We start from the raw sequence: 18,164 nt of genomic DNA, 5'->3' as shown, positions 1-18,164 counted from the left end.
TGATGATGCAAAAGCAAAACATAAAACATGAAAAACGGTGTTGTTCCACTGTTAAAATGCCACTTTGTTTTGGCTTCATGTTGCTAACCAAGGGGGGGGGGGGATAAAAGGTTGCCCTGCATGTACTGGAAGTGAACTTTCCCTGAATTGGCTGGATCACGTGCAGAGGGTTGCAAAACAGCTCAGAATTGCAGGGAGATCATATGATCCCATGAAACAGACCCCCACACTATGCTCTCTCAACATTCATGTTGCTGAGGCTACTAGAACTAAATTTCGATGCTCTTTTCACTCTTACACCCCAAAAGGGTTACTTTTAGAGCAACTTGCTAGAAATGTAATTTAAAATAATCGTGGTTCTCCAGATGGTGAGGGATTACGGGAGTTGTCGGACAAAGCATCCGGAGGGCCACAAGTTGCCTATCCCTGCTTTAGAGAGTGAATAACCACCACCTTCCCTCAGAGGAGCCCACCCACGTGTTTCTGTATGAGTTACTGTCTGGCTCTTGGAGGAGAGCTCGGCACCTCTGCACCAGCTGAGATTGGATCATTCAGTCACTCCCAATGCAGAAGACACAGCAGAATGATGCCCAGGGCAGGGACTCACCTAGAGATGCGACGGGCAGCCTCCTGCAAAGCCCCATGTGCTTTGTGCATCAGTAGGGGCTGAATGATCCAACCTCACCCTGTGCAAAGATAACAGCAAAAATATCCACTTGACTAGAAGAAAGCAGGGCCAGAGCAGTGAATCGTGAAGAGAAACAGCGTGGCATCCTCCTCTTTGTGCCCACATCCACCTTTGATTAATTTGTTCCTCAGGGCACACCAGAGGTTCTCTTGCAGCTGCAACATAACTTGGGAACTACTGACTCAATTCTTGATCATTTAAAAAATATATATATCCATCTCTTCCCCCAGACCAGCTTCTCTGTTTTCCCCTCATGGACTAACAGCCTGAACTTACTTGGGAATGATACCCGGTCTACACAAGGGAGAAGAGAGGCAGAAGCAGGGCCATTCCACCAGCCCTGATGAAGACCACACTCATGACGGCTCCTCCTCCCTCAGCTGCCACCTGCCGAAAGACAGCTTATTCCCCCCCCCCCCTTTTCCCTCCTTCTTTGTGCGTCGTGGCCTTTTAGAAAGCAAGCCTGTGGGATAGGAACTGTCTCGTTTTGCTGACTGGATGTAAGCCGCTCGCTCCGGGTGCCTTTTTGGCTGAGGAGTGGAACAAAAATACTATAAGTAAATAAATAAAAGCACAATGAGGTGGTTGAATGGGACTCTGCCGCTTCAATTTCTAGGCAGGGGACTTTGTTTTAATTGCTCCCCAAAGTCAGGAACTCTCTAGCTAAAAAGAAAAGCAGCCCTGCAAGCGAAGAGCTAGGCCGGGACTGCCTGCTTATTACAGGCAGTTTTCTAGTTTTCTGTTTCCAGAAGGATTTTAAAACTTATCTGAACACAGGCAAGCATTCAACACTGGTATCTGCCACCTATATTCCCTAGTGGCACACCCTGCTCTGCCACCTCTGCCCTTCTACTGCCCTGCCACCACCTTTTCCGGCTCTGTTAGTAAACCAGGCCACAATCCCACCCCTTCCAAATGAACTCACTTTCTAAAGAAAATAGCTGTAGCCCCAAAATGGTGAGTCACACAACTACAATTACAGTTGACCCCTCAGGAGGAAATGTTATCAATGGCTACTCCCGCCCCACCAAAAAATCCCCCCAAACTTATGGAACTCCCTTCCACTACAGCCTTGCCAGTGTTGTACGATGTAATTGTACAGGATGGGTTGAATCAGAAACAGGGTGGGGACATTGCAGTGAATTCGCTGGAGGACGCCAACTCTGCTATTCTGGTGAAGGGAGGGGATGCTGCATTTGTTCATCTGCCCTGACTCTCTGGGAATCATCCACTTCCCTGGAATCATCCAAAGAAACTGAGCGACAGGAGAGATTCAGGACAGACCAAACAAAGAGCTCTCCTTCACGGTAAGGTGCACGTTAACCTACGGTACTTCCTGCCACAAGACCTTGGCAGTGGCATTAGAAGAGGAATTAGACAAATGCATGGAGGAGGAGGACGACGACAACGACAATCGACTGCCAACAGTCACGATGGGATGTTCACACAACACGCTAACCCACACTCAGTGGTTGAGTGTGGGTTGTAGTTGAACTGTGTGTTGTTTGTTGAACTGTGGGTTGGTATTTGTCTGAACCCAGGACATTTTCTGCAGGGTGGCTTGTTAACCCTGCAGTGTGGCTTGTTAACCACCCTGAACAACCCAACAGCATACCATGTGTTCTCAAGGTGGCTTGTTCAAGAAAACCACACTGCATGGTTAACAAGCCACCCTGGGGAAAATTTCCTGGGCTCAGACAGCACACTCACCTATGGTTCAACAAACAACTCACAGTTTAACAACCTACACTCAACCACTGAGTGTGGATTAGCGTGTTATGCGGACCGAGTCGATGGCTGTGTAGAAACTCCATGTTCAGCGGCAGTCTACCTGTGAATGTCAGCTGGTGGCGAACCACAACAGAGACGACCACTGCCTCTGTGCTCTGCTTGTGGGCTTCCTGGAAGCACATGGTTGGCACCTTCCACTGGCCTCACCCTGTTTCCCCTGTCAATGGGTTGGTGGTTTCCTGGCATTTGTGCCATTTTTCCCCATTCAAAAAGGTTGAAATGCTTCTCCTAAAGCTTAGTGACTGGCGGTTAAGAACATTATGCTAAAATGTGCTAAAGGAAAAAGGGGCAGAGCCAAAAACACCAGCCTATTTTAGCTGAAAGCTCTTACTGCCAGTAGCAAAGCTGTAGGAGAGGCATTTCAACCTTTTCGAATGGAGAGAAACAGCACAAATGCCAGGAAACCACCAAACCATCAGCAGTCTAGGGAAAGGGGATGGGGCCATGGAAAGCAGGCGTGGCCATCTGGGAGATCCCAGAGGGCCAGATTTTGCCCCCAGCCCTGAAGCCCTGTACCCTGACATACGGCTACTGGCTGTCTGCATGATGGAAGAAAGGTTTCGTGGCAACGGGGGCCTTTTCTAATCCATTCTCAGTCTGTTTCCTTCTTTGTGAAAAGTGTTTCCCGGCAAGTGGGTACAATCCTGCACAGTGGCAGGAGAGAAATGCAAGCCAGAGCATTGTCTCTGTGTGTATGCGCACACACACACACAGCCAGCTTCTCCAGTCCTAGGTCCAAATAGGACAAAGGGGGGAAAACATCCAGAGATCCATCTGCCAGCATCGTTGAGCTTACAGGAAATTAGCACGCAGTGTTTGTGAGCTCACGTAAACAAGGCCAAGAAAGAAACATGTTGTGACATCAGATAACGCAGAAGTTCCCCATGGGAAGGACAAGTCATCTGATACTCTCCACTTCTGTAGCGTCTTTTTCTTGTGGGCATCCTGCACCCATTGGTGCAGGATGCTCCCAGAACAGAGAGCATGCAAACGTCTTTCGGCTGCTACTGAAATTACGCCTGTTTCTGCAGCCAGCTCATTCATCTCTCAGCTGCAGTTCAGCGAGAGCCAGAGGTAACATCTGCACTGGCTCCCTATTAAGTTAATAAATTTTAAAATGGACAGAGTGCAGCCCAGCATGAGGTCAGCACAACTGCAAGAAACACAAGAAGGCAGAGTTCTCAGTTGACTGACTAAAATTTTTGTTCATCTATGAAATCTGCATACATTTGCCTATGAAATCAAACTGAGCTCTTCAAGGCAAGAAGCCCTCGGAGCTTTCTGACGTACAAATTTCTCAGCGAGCGCCCCTCAGAAGAGGCATCTAGTCTTGTGGCATCTTCTTGAATGGTGCATGCCGATGCTTTTGTAAGCACTGGTATAATTTTTTTTACTATTATTATTACATTTATATACCACCATTTTTTCCTCTTGCAAAGAACCCAAGGTGGCTGACATGGTCCTTCTGCTCTCCATTTTATCCTCACAGCAACCCTGTGAGGTAGATTAGGCTGAGAGTCAGTGACTGGCCCAAAGTCACCCAGTGAGCTTCATGGCAGAGTGGGGATTAGAACCCGGATCTCTCAAGTCCCAGTCCAGCACTCTAACCACTACACCACACTGGGTAATCATTCTTGCTTCAATGCCAAGATGACAACTTAAGAGATTCGCCCTGCCCACCCACCCCCACCCTCCAATGAATATTTCAGTAGCAACACCATCACACAGGTGCATTTTACACACATGTCAATGTAAGAAGTAGGATCACTGGTGCGAGTTTTAACTGTTTGCTTTTATTGCTCTTGGTTTAGGTATTTTGTATGTGATACTGCTTTCCTCTGCTGATACTGTATTTCTCAGCTGCTGCAGTAATGTTTTTAGATGTGTTAGCACACATCTATGATTTAATGTTATGATTTAATGATTAGTAATATGTTATATGTTTGTGTGAGCTGCCTTGAAAGGGCAGGGGAGAGCTGAAACGCATCTTATCAACAACCAACCAAACAAACAATAAATCAGAAATTACTTTTCTGGTAACCAATGCATTCGAAACCAGAAAAATATCCATTCGGCAGAATGGGCATCAGCTACATAAGTTGCATTCTCAGCTGAAAGTCTTACTTTCCCCCGCTCTTCCCTCTCTATTCCTTTTTCCTTGTATGTTGGGTTTTTAGATTGTAAGCCTGTGGGCAGTGACCATCTTTTATTGATTCTATGTAAGCCACTCTGGGAGTCTTTTTGGCTGAGGAGCATGATAAAAATACTCAATAATAATAACAACAACAAATATGTTGATTAAATTTTCATGCCTCTGCGTATGGGTAAAAATATTTCTTTAGCAAGACACGCACACTGTTTTTAGATGATGAAGGCCCATGTTGTGGCAGGTACCCTCTTAGAGGAAGCAATCCCTTCCTGTGGTGAGAGAAAAAGGATAATGCCTCTCTTTTTAAGGGAATACTTGCCATCTTCAGTTACTATAAGCATTTGTATTAAAATATATGCATTTCTGACAAAATCTACTGCCCAAATACATCAGGGAAATATTTTTAGTCACTTAATGGTGTTTCTAAACTGATTACTCTACCCAATTAACTGATTAAATGTTGCAACCCTAGCAATAAGCAATTTTTATTCCTCCTTTGCAGTTTTGCACACTCACATTCTCCTGTCTGCAAACTTGAATCCTATTATCTCTCCACTCCCCTTCACATTCTAATTCAGGTGTGAATATTCTACAAAACCACTTGCCTACTCACCTATGGCGAGTCAGTCTCATCCCCAAGGGACCAAGCAAAGAGCTGAACTTTCTTTGTGTCCCAAATCTCTCAAACATAGGTATCTGTGGGCTAGGTGCACGAGTAAAAGCTTGTGGACTAGTAACTTCCATGAGTGTCTTGGTAAGGCTGCTCTGTCTTATAAACCATAGCAAATAAATGTAAAATGTTCATTGTTTTCTTACCCACATGCATGCCTCCAGCCTGACTTTCGAGATGATGGTCCATAAAGAAATTGATCCTTCGACTCCCTCTACGTCAGGGCAGATAATTTGGTCAGGGTATGGCGGTTCAGGGAAATCCACAGAGTTACATTCGTAAGCAGCTAGCGTCACTGATGCTATGTGTGGACCCTGCAGATGGAAAAGGAGGGCGTATGGAATATAAGCATTGCAGTGAACATCTTCAACCCACAGATTATGACGGCTCAACAAACAGCTACTAATTTAACAGTTGTGGACATATTTTACAAAGGTGGTTAAGGCTAACAGTTACATTTCGACTCCCTAAGGTATTTTGACACAGGCACTATATAAGCCCCCGTTGACAAAGTGTCTCAGCTCCCGTGACAAGGCATCAGGGCAAAAACAGTGAAGCAGACAGGCAAGTGAAGCTCCTGTGTTGGGGAAAAGCTAGCCAATAGTAGAGAAGTGAGGCAAGCCTGCAAGGGAGGCCAGCTCTATGAGAACATAAGGACATAACAAGAGCACCACTGGATCAGACCAAGTTCACACAGTGGCCAACCAACTGCCCATAGGGAAACCCACAAGCAGGACACGAATGCAACATCACCTACCCACCCATGTTCCCCAGCAACTGGTGTACACAGATATGTCACCTCTGACACTGGTAGTAGCATATACCATCAGGACTAGCAGCTATTGATAGCCTTCACCTCCGTGAATTAGTTCAATCCCCTTTTAAAGCCATCCAAATTGGTGGCCAACCGTACATCTTGTGGAAGTGAATTTTGTAGTTTAACCATGTGCTGTGTGAAGAAGTCCTTCCTTTTATCTGTCCCGAGTCTTCCACAAATCAGCCTCATGGGATGACCCCTTTGGGTTCGAGTACTATGAGAGAGGGAGAAAAATATCTCCCTATCCACTTTCTCCACACCATGCATAATTTTCTACATCTCTATCATGTCTCCCCTTAGCCTCCTTTTTCCCAGCTAAACAATCCCTGCTGTCATAACCTTCCCTCATAGGGCAGATGCTCCAGCCCCGGGATCATTTTAGTTGACCTTTTCTGCACTTTTCCCAACTCTACAATGTCCTTTTGTTAGGTGTGGTGACCAGAACTGTGCACAGTATTCCAAGTGTGGTCGCACACTATAGATTTGCGTAAGGGCAGGATGACCTTGGCAGTGCTTGAGCACAAGAAGCCCCACTTGACAAAGCATCAATTTCAGTTTCCTCATATTATTATTTATTACGTTTCTATACCGCCCCATAGCTGAATCTCTCTGGGCGATTTACAGATCCACCAGGATACAAAGAGGAATCAGATCACTGGCCTGTCCGGCCGAGAACTGTTGGGCAACCCTTCCCCAACCTGGTACTCTCCAGGTGTGCTGGACTTCAACTCCCATCAGTCAAAGCCAGCAGGCCAGGAATGCTGGGAGCTGTCATCCAGGACATCTGGCAGGCACCAGGTTGAGAAAGGCTGGTCTATTCTAAGTGGTGGTGGCTCTCCAGGGCTTCAGGAGAGCCAGCATGGTGTAGTGGAGAGAGTGTTGGACTGGGAGCCGGGAGATCCGGGTTCTAGTCCCCACTCGGCCATGACTTTGCTCACTGGGTGACTTTGGGCCAGTCACAGACTCTCAGCCTCACCTACCTCACAGGGTTGTTGATGTGAGGATAAAATGGAGAGGAACAGGACAATGTAAGCCACCTTGGGTTCCTTGCAAGAGGAAAAAAGGCAGGATATAAATGCAGTAAATACATTAAGGTTGAGATCTACCCTAACTCTGGCCAGCAGTAGGGTTAACAAGATGCCGTAGATTGAACCTGCAACCGTACACATGCCAAGGGTTTGCGAATGAAAGACCCCCAGTGCACAGGTTGCTTTTAAAAGTCTCTTCAATTTCAAAAGCAGTTTGCCATATGAATTGTGCAGAACATGTGGGGGGGGGGGGGGCAGGGGAGACGTAAATGAGAAACAGAAGCCCCAAGCAAGAGCAGAGTTCATTAGGTCTTCTTGCTGACTGTTAAAATTGTTTGGATTTACATGCGTATGTGTGCGTGTGTGCTGTCTGTTTATACGCTTGTATGTAAACGGCTTTTATGTTATGTGCAATATTGCCTTGTTAAGGTTTTTAATCTTTGTAAATATGTGTGTGTTCGTGTGTGTGTGTGTGTACGTGCGCTGTCTGATTATATGCTTGTATGTAAACAGTTTTTTACTTGTATGTAAACAGTTTTACAGATTATATGCTTGTATGTAAACAGTTTTGCCGGGTTGGATGAATCAGAGGTCGGAATTAAGATTGCCGGGAGAATTATCAACAACCTCCGATATGCAGACGATACCACCCTAATGGCAGAAAGCGAAGAGGATCTCAAGAGCCTCTTGTTGAGGGTGAAAGAGGAGAGTGCAAAAGCTGGTTTGAAACTCAACATTAAAAAAACGAAGATCATGGCATCTGGCCCCATCACTTCCTGGCATATAGGAGGGGAAGAAATGGAAGCAGTGACAGATTTTACTTTCTTGGGCTCCAAGATCACCGCAGACGGTGACTGTAGCCATGAAATTAAAAGACGCTTGCTCCTTGGGAGGAAAGCTATGGCCAACCTAGACAGCATAGTAAGAAGCAGAGACATCACCTTGCCAACAAAGGTCCGTCTAATCAAAGCTATGGTTTTCCCAGTAGTAATGTATGGCTGTGAGAGCTGGACTATAAGGAAGGCTGAGCGCCGAAGAATTGATGCTTTCGAACTGTGGTGCTGGAGAAGACTCTTACGAGTCCCCTGGACTGCAAGGAGGTCAAATCAGTCCATCCTAAAGGAAATCAACCCTGAGTGCTCATTGGAAGGACAGATAATGAAGCTGAAGCTCCAATATTTTGGCCACCTAATGCGAAGAGAAAACTCCCTGGAAAAGACCCTGATGCTGGGAAAGACTGAAGGCAAAAGGAGAAGGGGACGACAGAGGATGAGATGGCTAGATAGCATCACGGATGCAATGAATATGAACTTGAGCACGCTCCGGGAGAGAGCGCAGGACAGGAAGGCCTGGCGTGCTATGGTCCATGGGGTCACGAAGAGTCGGACACGACTGAACGACTGAACAACAAACAGTTTTTATATAACATACAATATTGCATTTTTAAGGTTTTTAACCTTTGTAAACCGCCCAGAGAGCTTTGGCTATTGGGGGCGGTTTAGAAATGTAGGAAATGACATGAAATGAAAAAATGGGTCCCAGCCAAGGTACAAAAGGAAGACAGGGTCAGGGTAAGCTCCCAAAGCTACCTCCCTTCCTACAGAGAAAGGACTGGAGGATAAAGGAGGAGGGATGGAGCAAGCAAGCAAGCGAGCGGTGCCTCGCACCTCCAGCCCTACCTTGAATGATAACTTCATAGCCACTGATATGATTTCATCCTACAATGACGATTCCCAAATGTAGGAACAAGCGTCACCCATGAGGTCGCAACAGCTTTCTGGCTAAGGTAAGCACACCGACTGACAGTGGCTTTCAAGGCTCTGGAGCAGGAAAGGCCGATGTGTGCGCACACGTGTGTGTGTGTGCCGGGTTGGCCTTGCTCGGCCAGGGTTCTCCAGGCACCGTGGTTGTGCCACCACCAACCCATAGCCTTGCTCCAGACTTTGGAGATGGAAAAGCTGGCTGGCCACTCACCACAGCGAGCAAAGCGTGTGCAACCATCAAGGGCTGTTACCGTATACGGAAGTGCTTGTTTGCATTAGAAGTGTCAATTACGCGACATGATTGCATCATCACTGATGCAGCACCACCCAGAGAGGTGGGCCCTAGCAGAACATCGTAAGTGAGGGATACAGGTTTCCGCCCTGAGGGGCTTACAACCTAAAGTCAGATGGGGAAAGGAAAGAAGAGCCCATCGTAAACTAGGGATGAACCCCAGCAAATGAAGTTACACACACTTAGACTTTCATGTCAGTTCCCTTGTGGAACAGAGGGCAAGCTTCATGGAAGAGGTGGGCTTTGAGTTAGAGTTTGAAGGAGAGAGAAAGAGGGAGAGAATGAGAGAGAGAGAGGTTGCATTATGGTCAGGAAGGCATTAGGGGCAGCAAAGGAGAAAAGCAGAGAATTTAGAAAGGAGGAGTCCATTGTGGGTGGGACATTAGAGCAAAGATGCTCGTAAACTAACCTCTCCCAACCTGGCACTTTCCAGATGTGCTGGTCTACAACTCCCAACAGATGTAGGAGGCACCAGACTGGAGAAAACTGCTATAAATGGAGGTGTGTCTAAAGCAGGGATGATGAACCTCTTTCAGCCCTTGGGCTGAATTAAATTCTGGGGAATTGCTCAAGGGCCATATTTCAGTGATGGGTGGGCTGAAAGGAAAATGGAAAAGGGGCCGAAAGATCAAAAATACCACTATATTTTAGCATTAAGCTCTTACTTTCAGTAACTAAACCTTCGGAGAGGTTTGTTTGTTTGTTTGTTTATTTATTTATTTCTATACCGCCCAATAGCTGAAGCATTTCAACCTTTTATAATTCGGGGTGGGCAGATATGCAAAAGCTGGGAGACCACCAAATGATCAGCCCTTGGGGGAAAGGGGGTGGGGCCAAGAGAAGTGGGGCGGAGCCATCTAGGGATCCCCGGAGAGCCGAATGGCCCACAGGGCCAACATCCAACACCCCAGGTCTAAAGTATTTGAAAATATGCCATGGAAGAATTCATATGCATCTCTTTGACAACCCATCTAGTACACACACACACAATACACTATTGTAAGACACAAATGAGAAGAACTACCCAATTGGCTTTGGACCCAAGTAGTTCATAACCTTGATGGCTGGTTTTAGGAGACTTTAAACAAGCAATGTGTGAATCAGCACAACCAGAGGGTGCCAAAATTCTCCGAATTCCATCTCAAAACTGTTCCAACTCGAGTCCGTATCAGATTGCGAGCTTTGTTTTTTCCTTTTCGCATGAAAACCCATGCGTATTTTCATGCATATTTTTCCAAATGTACACATCAATTGTGCACATCTTTGAAATGGATGCCTTCTTCTTTCATTGATTAAAGTGTACCTGTGTGCATTTTTCAAATGTGCACATGCTGTCAAATGCATTTTGGGGGATCACATTGCAAGCTCGGAAATGTACGGACTTTGAGCATGGATTGCATCCAAGTCCATGTTCAGTCCGGAAGATGAGAACTGGGTAAATCCAGATCAAAAATGAACCAAAACAAATGTCTCATACATCCCTCCTTAACACACTTAAGTGGCAAATCAAAGTATTGGGGTTTCTCCCCCCCATCCCCCAACCCCACGCTTTTGTATCTCCACCATGGTGCTCAAGAGCTTCAACTAAAAAAGTTGGCAAAAAGAAGAAGTCAATGCAGGGCCAGGGGAAAAACTGCATTTCAGAAAGTAGTTGTAAATATCTGCCAAGGCACCCGAAGACTGGATCTATTTAGTACTGTCCTTCCACAGAAATACGAGCAATTCTATAATGCAGGAAGAGAGAGGAAAGGCTTGAGTTCTGGAGCCCACAAAAACCACCCTGCAACAGGATTAAAACATAAGATGTAAAAGAGTCATTTATAAGGATGGGAGAGTGTGGAGTGCCCAGATCCACAGAGGCGAGGAATCCGGTGTCAGTACTCTTTGCTCTTGCAGCTCCAGTTCTCCCAGTCTCAGTGGGAGCACGCATCACGGTTTGGCACATGCCTACAGGATTCCACCCATCTGTTTTGCTGCTAGCTCAAACTTAAGAGGCCTCCATTATGTACAAGATATAATGAAGGAGTGAGGGCTGTTTTCATAGTCTTGGTTACCAAGTTGAGTAGACAGTTGCCCCATTTTATATTCTAATAGTCAAGAAATGTAGAAATGCTTTCGGTTCAAAAGCCCATTTGAAGTGGGTTGAAGATCCTGGCTTTCTCGGAAGCTCTTAACCTTCTTTTCCTGGTTTGGACTTACTGGGAAACTATGGTTAATGGAAAACTCCTGAATTTCATTGAAACACAGGGTGAAGGCAGGAGAAACGGGGCTACACGCACAAGCAAAAGGCTCGTCCATACCGCGGCTTATTAAGCCAAGATGTGATGCTACAAATCAGGGCTGGTGTCAAGGGTAGGCATGGCTGGGCATGGTTGGGCACTTGCCAAGGGCCACACCCAAGCCGGGCCCCACAGACAAGAGCCCCCTAGAGTTGCTTCTCCTCCTCACCATTGCAACCTGCCTGTTCACTTGCCTCCCCTCTGGCCCAGACAACGGAGGTGGTGAGAAGGAGAAGAAGGAGATGCCACGGCCTACTTGCTTGGCGGCTCTCTGCTTGGCAAGCAAGTGCTAGCAATGATAAGACAGATGAGGAGGAGCAAACGCAGCTGTTGACAATGGTGGTGAGAAGGGAGACTCACCAAGGGAGGGGGCCCGGGGAGGGTGTCTTGTCCCTCCAAAACCTGGAGCCGGCACTGCTCTGAATGCAAAGCAGAAACCTGCAACCTGTGTAAACCATGCCAAAGCAAGCAAGCCAGCCTGCAGCCTGGTTCGAAATAACAAACCAGGAGGACGGAGAACACCTTCGACACTGAAGCCCTGCATTTTGACAACTAGAAGTCTTGCTCAGCCTAGCGCACTATCAACCCCGCCTTCACAGTAATTATGAATTGTAACATACAATCATGGTTGGTGATATTTAGCTGCCCTGCGAATTCGTTGCAGAGCCGAGTAATAAACACCAAAGATATATAAATGCATTTATGGCCATAAGGACTAGGAACTTGTGTTGTTTTGAAATTTTTTAAAAAAGGAAAGTACAGATTTGGGATGACGTTCGGCATTTGGGGGATACATACACACACCTCTCTCCTTCTGACCAAGGACAGAATAGCACAGGGAGGTTTGTAAAGGAGCTGGAGATAAGCAAGCACCTAATCATAAATTTCACCACCAATTTTCTGTGCGTTATTAACTGCAAAGGGCAGGTGCTGACAAGAGAGGGTGAGGGTAGAGTAAACCCACTGGGAATGTTAGAAAATTCTTTGATGACTTGGGTGCAAAACATTTCGTTGCCACACAGTTGTCAGAAGGCCCTTGGGAGCCTGTGGTCAGACTGAAATCCGAGTTGTTGGGAATCTGAGGAGGTGAATGATAAATCAACATGACACAAGGGTAATCGAGAGATGACGTTTCTCTTCTTTTAACCCCCACCCACCCACCCACCCACCCACAATTTTTGGAGCCAAATTTTTTAGGTGTAAAAGGGGTCCATTTTTCTACAGAGGACTGTAGAAGAACTGTGTGTAAACTTACAGGTACTTTTTTTAAAGTTTCTAAGCTGTGATGGTTAAAGTTTTAGGAGGTTAATGCTAAGGTTTTTGATGAGGTATTTAATTTCAGAAAGATGGCAGCAGGGGAGGAAGGGGCCAATGACAAACTAAAACTCTAGTCAAAGATTTTGAGTCCGCATTGCTCAAAGAAATTTTGCCCCAAGTTAGCAGTAGTGTCCTCTCAGAAATGATGACTAACAGGGGAAAGGAAAAGAAATACTTTAAAACAGTTACCTATGAGACCAAGAGAAACAGCAAAGACTGAAATAGTCTCTCTACCGCCACAAGGTTTAAACAGTTAGGCTGTACCCAATGTTAGAGTAGACTCATGGAAATGGGCAGGATACAAACTTAGACTGGTAAATTAATCTGTTCAAGGATTAGTTGGTTCAATAGACGGACGCCAATGTTGACCAGGCTGTTGTCAACTCAGGGTATATTTCGCTGCTGTGGAGGCTATTTTTATTCTGATGTGTTAGCGAAACAGGAAATCACACACACCCCAAATTAAGGATGGCTTCTGATCTCCTCACTGCTGCACCAAAGGAAGAGGGGTTGAGCGCACATGCCCAAGACTCACCCACAGGAGAATAAACCACAGCTTAGCATTGCATCCAAATACAATCGCAAAGCCTTTATGTCTGCTGATATCCTTCGTTCCCTCACTTCAGTTAATTCAAACAGAAGCATTCCAACCATTCAAACTGGGGTAGTTTGGGGCAGGGGGGGCAACCTGGCCTCACAGAAATTTCCAGAATTACCCTTTTCATCTTATACTTAAGATGACCGAACACAATACCTTTGCTTATTTAAAAGCGCCAAAAATCATTCCAAATACCAAGAGATGGCAGTCTGCAATGGTTATCTCGGCTTGCTGTTAAATGATCTTAAAACACTGGGTTTCTCTTTCAAGATGTGTGATTTTTAAGCCTTCAATAGAAGTCTCAACGTATGTGTCTGTGTCACTCCATGTCTGATGGAGAGAAACAAGAGCCATTTTCTCATGGGAAAAACTGGCCTACTCGCCTCACCACAATGGGCGACTCATCCCCCCACACTCATGGCCCCTCCTCAAAATCTACCCGAGCCTGAGTGATACAACATGGTGTTTTTAGGATGGGCAAGGAGCCGACACAAAGCCAACTGTCGAGTCAAAATCGGGAACAGGGCAGGTCAAAATTCCGTCACTGATTCCTCCCTATCACTTATTCCTTCTCTCTCTTTCTCACATCCCCAGAAGCTGTCCTAAGCACCATTACTCAGAGGCAGGCCCCAATGAAATCACTAACTACCAAATAAGCTGTCAGGCTGCTGACAGATACATCCTCCTCCATGAATTGGTCCAATTCCCTCTTAAAGCAACCTCAGCTAGGCATCACCAAAAAGTTAACTATGTGCTGAGTAAAGGAGGACGTCTCTTCATCTGTCCTGAATCTCTGGTCGATGAGTTTCAATGGGTTCTAGTGTTATGATGGAGGAAAAACACCCCACAACATCGCCCTATGCAGTTTCTTCAACACCCCACAACATCGCCCTACGCAGTGGCTTCCAACAACCTAGGGTCCTCCAGATGTGTCAGATGACAACTCCCAGCACCACCTGCTCAGGGTGCTGGGAGTTGTTGTCCAACACATCTGGAGGCACCAGGCTGGGGAAGGCTGGAAGATTTCAAACTGATCTTGAATGACAAGTCCAGAGGGGAACAGTTGGGAGAGATCATTGGAGTGGGTGCCACTTGGTTGGCGCTGTCGCAAATGACGGGAAAATGACTAGAATCGACTCACTTTGTGAAAGCTGTAGAGAACCAGGAGTTATTTCACATTATCAAGGAATCGAGCCACAGATCACAGGCTGAAACGCAAAGACTCCCACTTCCAGGAGTTATTGGCTGTACACACAGGGAGCAAGACTGCCAAGAACAGCCAGTCTCCTTTGGGCTCTGCAACCAGCTTGATCTGTGGTTTTTCAAGCTGTGGGGTTCCTAGGAATCCCGGGGACCTCAGACATTTCTGGGGGTCCTCCATAAAACCAATAGCATCAGACAAACTGCCCGCCTTCAGGGCCTTTCCCCTGCAGAAGGGCATGAGGTGCATTCAAGGCCAAACACCGAGTTTGCATAAAGGGAGATCTGGGAGCAATTACGGTGTAGAATTAGTCATCCTTAAAGTCTCCCTCTTTTTATTAATAATAATAATAATAATCAGGCTTCTAGACCTCATGACAACCAAGAGAAGCTTGAAAATGTGCACAGGAGGCTCAGTGAAATTTCCGAAGCTGAGCAGGGCCTCCAGTCATAATGGGTGGCATTGCCTGTCTTCCACACGGCCAAAATGTAAGACTGTAAGCACCTTGGGTAAGGGACCATGGAAGCAATAGTATTCTAAAAGCAACTTCCACTCTGAACAGTAAAAAGGTATGCCAGGTATCTCAAGGAGCACCTTCTTGCATATCAACAAGATTAGGCCGTTAGGTCATCTGCCAAGGCCATTCTCTGAGTGGAAGCCCTGTCTGACAAGGAGTGGAGTGCAAAAAGGGCAGGGCCTTAACAGCTGTGGCCGCCCCCATGAGATTGGTCTAGCCTCAATGGGACTTGTTTTTACATGCCACCAGGCAATATATATTTTCCAGTGGAGGCTGGTGGCTCTGATGTCAGTGGGGCAGTGTATCCACTCCGGGTTTCAATCAGAACTCTAAAGGAGGTATCCACGGTGCTTCCACACCTTGGATAACTCCTTTAGAGTTCTGATTGAAACCCGGAGTGGATTCACTGCCCCACTGACATCAGAGCCAGTAATCTCCACTGACATTTTCATCATTAGGGCTTTTAAAGTTCTCTGATGTGTTCTTTTATTGGCCAGTTTATTTAAATGCCTTTTGCTTGCTTTATATATTCTGCCTTTTAAGTTCGTCAGCCATGATGGAATCAATTTTGAAGAAAGCCGGTATAAAATGTTTTAAATAAGTGTCAACATTATTGTGTGTTCAGGGCTATCAATGTACGAAGTGGACTGTCTTTTATAAAATAATAATAAATAGTAATAATAAATCACAATAAAATAAAATAGAAATAAACAAATAAAACAAAACATAAATAAAATAGTAATAAATATATCACCATCCTTCTGCTAACAGAAGTAGAATTACTTTGCCCCTCCCCCCAACAAGATGCAAATGTAGTTGCTGTTTGTGCTTAATTTATTCCAACTTTTAAAAAAGGGCTGGCCGAACTTTGGTGTGAGCCGTACGTCTCTCTGGAGTACAGTTTCCAGAGTCCAAAGTGTCACCTCAGCACTGCCAGCAGCTCCGGGAAAAGAGCCTCAAGCCCCCCTTCTCCTGCCCCAGGCACTAGGTCACTATCACAGACTGGGACGGAAGCGATTTCTGAATGCTTCATGCTAGGGTTAAGAGTTCCAGGAACCGCCGGCCCATTGTGAACAGAACGGTGACCAGAGAGAGGAAGCGGCTGAAAAAAATCTCGAAGGAAGCCCGCGAGACAGATGGAAGTCGCAAAACAATTCTCATACAAAAAAAGCGGGGGGGGGGGGGAGAAGGAGGAGGGGAAAACCAGGCTCAGTTTCAAGACTTTTAAATCATGTTCCGGATCCTCTCTCTAAACCCAAGGCATTATTTCCAGCTTTCTCTCTCTCGCCAGTAACCTGACCTCAGTTCAACACAGTGGCAGCAACGCCAGAGTTGAGATATGCAGTGGGAAGGAAAGTTGTGCTGAAGAACGTGTTTATTTTTTATTTTTTTTAAAGTAAGACACAAAGAAAGAAAGACATGGCCCTAAAACTTGAGAAGGGTATACGCAAGAGAAGACAGAGCCAGGGAGCGGGTGATGTGAGAGAGAGGCTGAGTGAGTGTGAGTGGGTGCGCGCACAGCTCAATGAAAGAACGCATGCTTAGAGAGCCTCATATATCTCCAGTTAAAAAGAACTTGGGTAGCATGGCTGGGAAAGCCCATGCCAAGCTCCTGCCACCCAGAGACAGGCAGCTCAGGGCTAAATGGACCAGTGGTCTCCAACTTGGCATAAAGCACTCTCTTATCTGTAAAGACCATATCACGGCCTGGCTGGATTGGGCAGGAAGCAGCAACTCCTCCAGCCAAGGGTGAACACAGCCTTCTACCTTAATGCTCGAAAATATGTCCCTGCCGCGTAACAGTAAAGGGGTTTTTTTTAGGGGTAAGAAAATGAGGGAGACAGGAACAGGCAAAGGGAATAGGGCCTGCTCCATTGGGACCCTCTCCCACCCCCGCACTGGGAGATGAGAGGGGAAGGTAGGGCCATTTCACCAGCCCTGCTGAAAGTCTTTTTTCCCCCTCTTCCTTCCCCATTCCTTTTTCCTTGTGTGTCATGTCTTTTTTAGATTTTAAGCCTGAGGGCAGGGACTGTCTTCTTTTGCTGATTGATTGTAAGTAGCTCTGGGAGCCTTTTTGGGCTGAGGCATGGGATAAAAAATATTTTAAATAAAGCATTAGGGAGGGTTATCAATTTACACAATAGAAGTTTGACAGGATGCCATGAAGAACTTAGTAAGTACTGCTAGGTATTTCAAAAGCTGCCTTCAAAGAGCTTTCTTGCTGGGGGCACCTCACTTGTGGAAATTTCTCCCGAGGAAGGTTCACCTGGCTGGTGCCCAACTCTGATGGCTTTTCAGCTCTAGGCTCTTTAAAAAAATGTTTCAAAGCCTTTTTATTTGATGCTGCTTTTATCTCCTGTTCTTTTGATTCTATTGCTTGTATGCATTGACTTATTTTAATGTGTAAGCCACCCTAGAATATATATTGAAGGGTGGCCTATAAATTTCATAAAAACAAACCAAAAGCGCCTCACTAAGGTTACTAAAAACGTTGTGCCCCGTGCCACAAATGATTCCTTCACTTTTTCACTTGCTGGGAGCTTATCTCTGCAATGAGGACTAGAAGCCTAGGCTAAAACCCACACAAAGCTAAGCAACTTCAGTCACTGTGGTTTCACTGGGAATCAAACACATGTTATAACTCTCATTGAGGTCAATGGGACATAAAGGTCCTTAATTTTGGTTGGGTGGTAGCTTAAAAAAGCAACAACAACACTCCCCTGCCTGGATTCTTTAGAAGTTTAATTTTGAAAGCAAGCTTCTAGTTAACTGAGATGATTTTAAAAGAGGTCCAAACAGTGTCCATGACATACGCATCGATGTCGAGACCCAACACAGATAAAAATCTGCAGCACAACCACACTCGCACTACTGCACACAGTTCTGGTTGCCAACCCTCAGAAACGATTTTGTAGAGCTAGAAAACATGCGGAAAAGGACAACCGAGACGATCAAGGGTCTGGAGCAACTCCCCTATGAGAAAAGGTCGCAGTGTTTGGGGCTTTTCTGCTTAGAAAAAGTGTGAGTACAGGGAGACATGACAGAGATGTATAA

The 18,164-nt window shown here is 45.9% G+C and overlaps 1 protein-coding gene across 4 annotated transcripts in view; it reads right to left on the bottom strand.

The window, feature by feature from the left end:
* The window catches only part of VMP1 (vacuole membrane protein 1), a 126,478-nt gene that overhangs the window by 78,114 nt on the left and 30,200 nt on the right, over window positions 1-18,164 (bottom strand). For all 4 annotated transcript variants that reach the window (XR_014786193.1, XM_084823358.1, XM_084823359.1 and 1 more), the window contains exon 6: window positions 5,445-5,612. Coding sequence is in view for 3 of the 4 variants with exons in the window: in XM_084823358.1 (XP_084679484.1) it covers window positions 5,445-5,612 (168 nt within the window). In the remaining variant the exon portion in view is untranslated. The remainder of the gene's footprint in view (window positions 1-5,444; window positions 5,613-18,164) is intronic.

The sequence above is a fragment of the Heloderma suspectum genome, chromosome 16 (assembly GCF_057233095.1).
Source record: "Heloderma suspectum isolate Gila_16-S chromosome 16, 16-S_ref, whole genome shotgun sequence".
NCBI lineage: Eukaryota > Metazoa > Chordata > Lepidosauria > Squamata > Helodermatidae > Heloderma > Heloderma suspectum.
The sequence above is the reverse complement of the archived record's forward strand: the minus strand, read 5'-3'. Positions and strand labels throughout refer to the sequence as shown.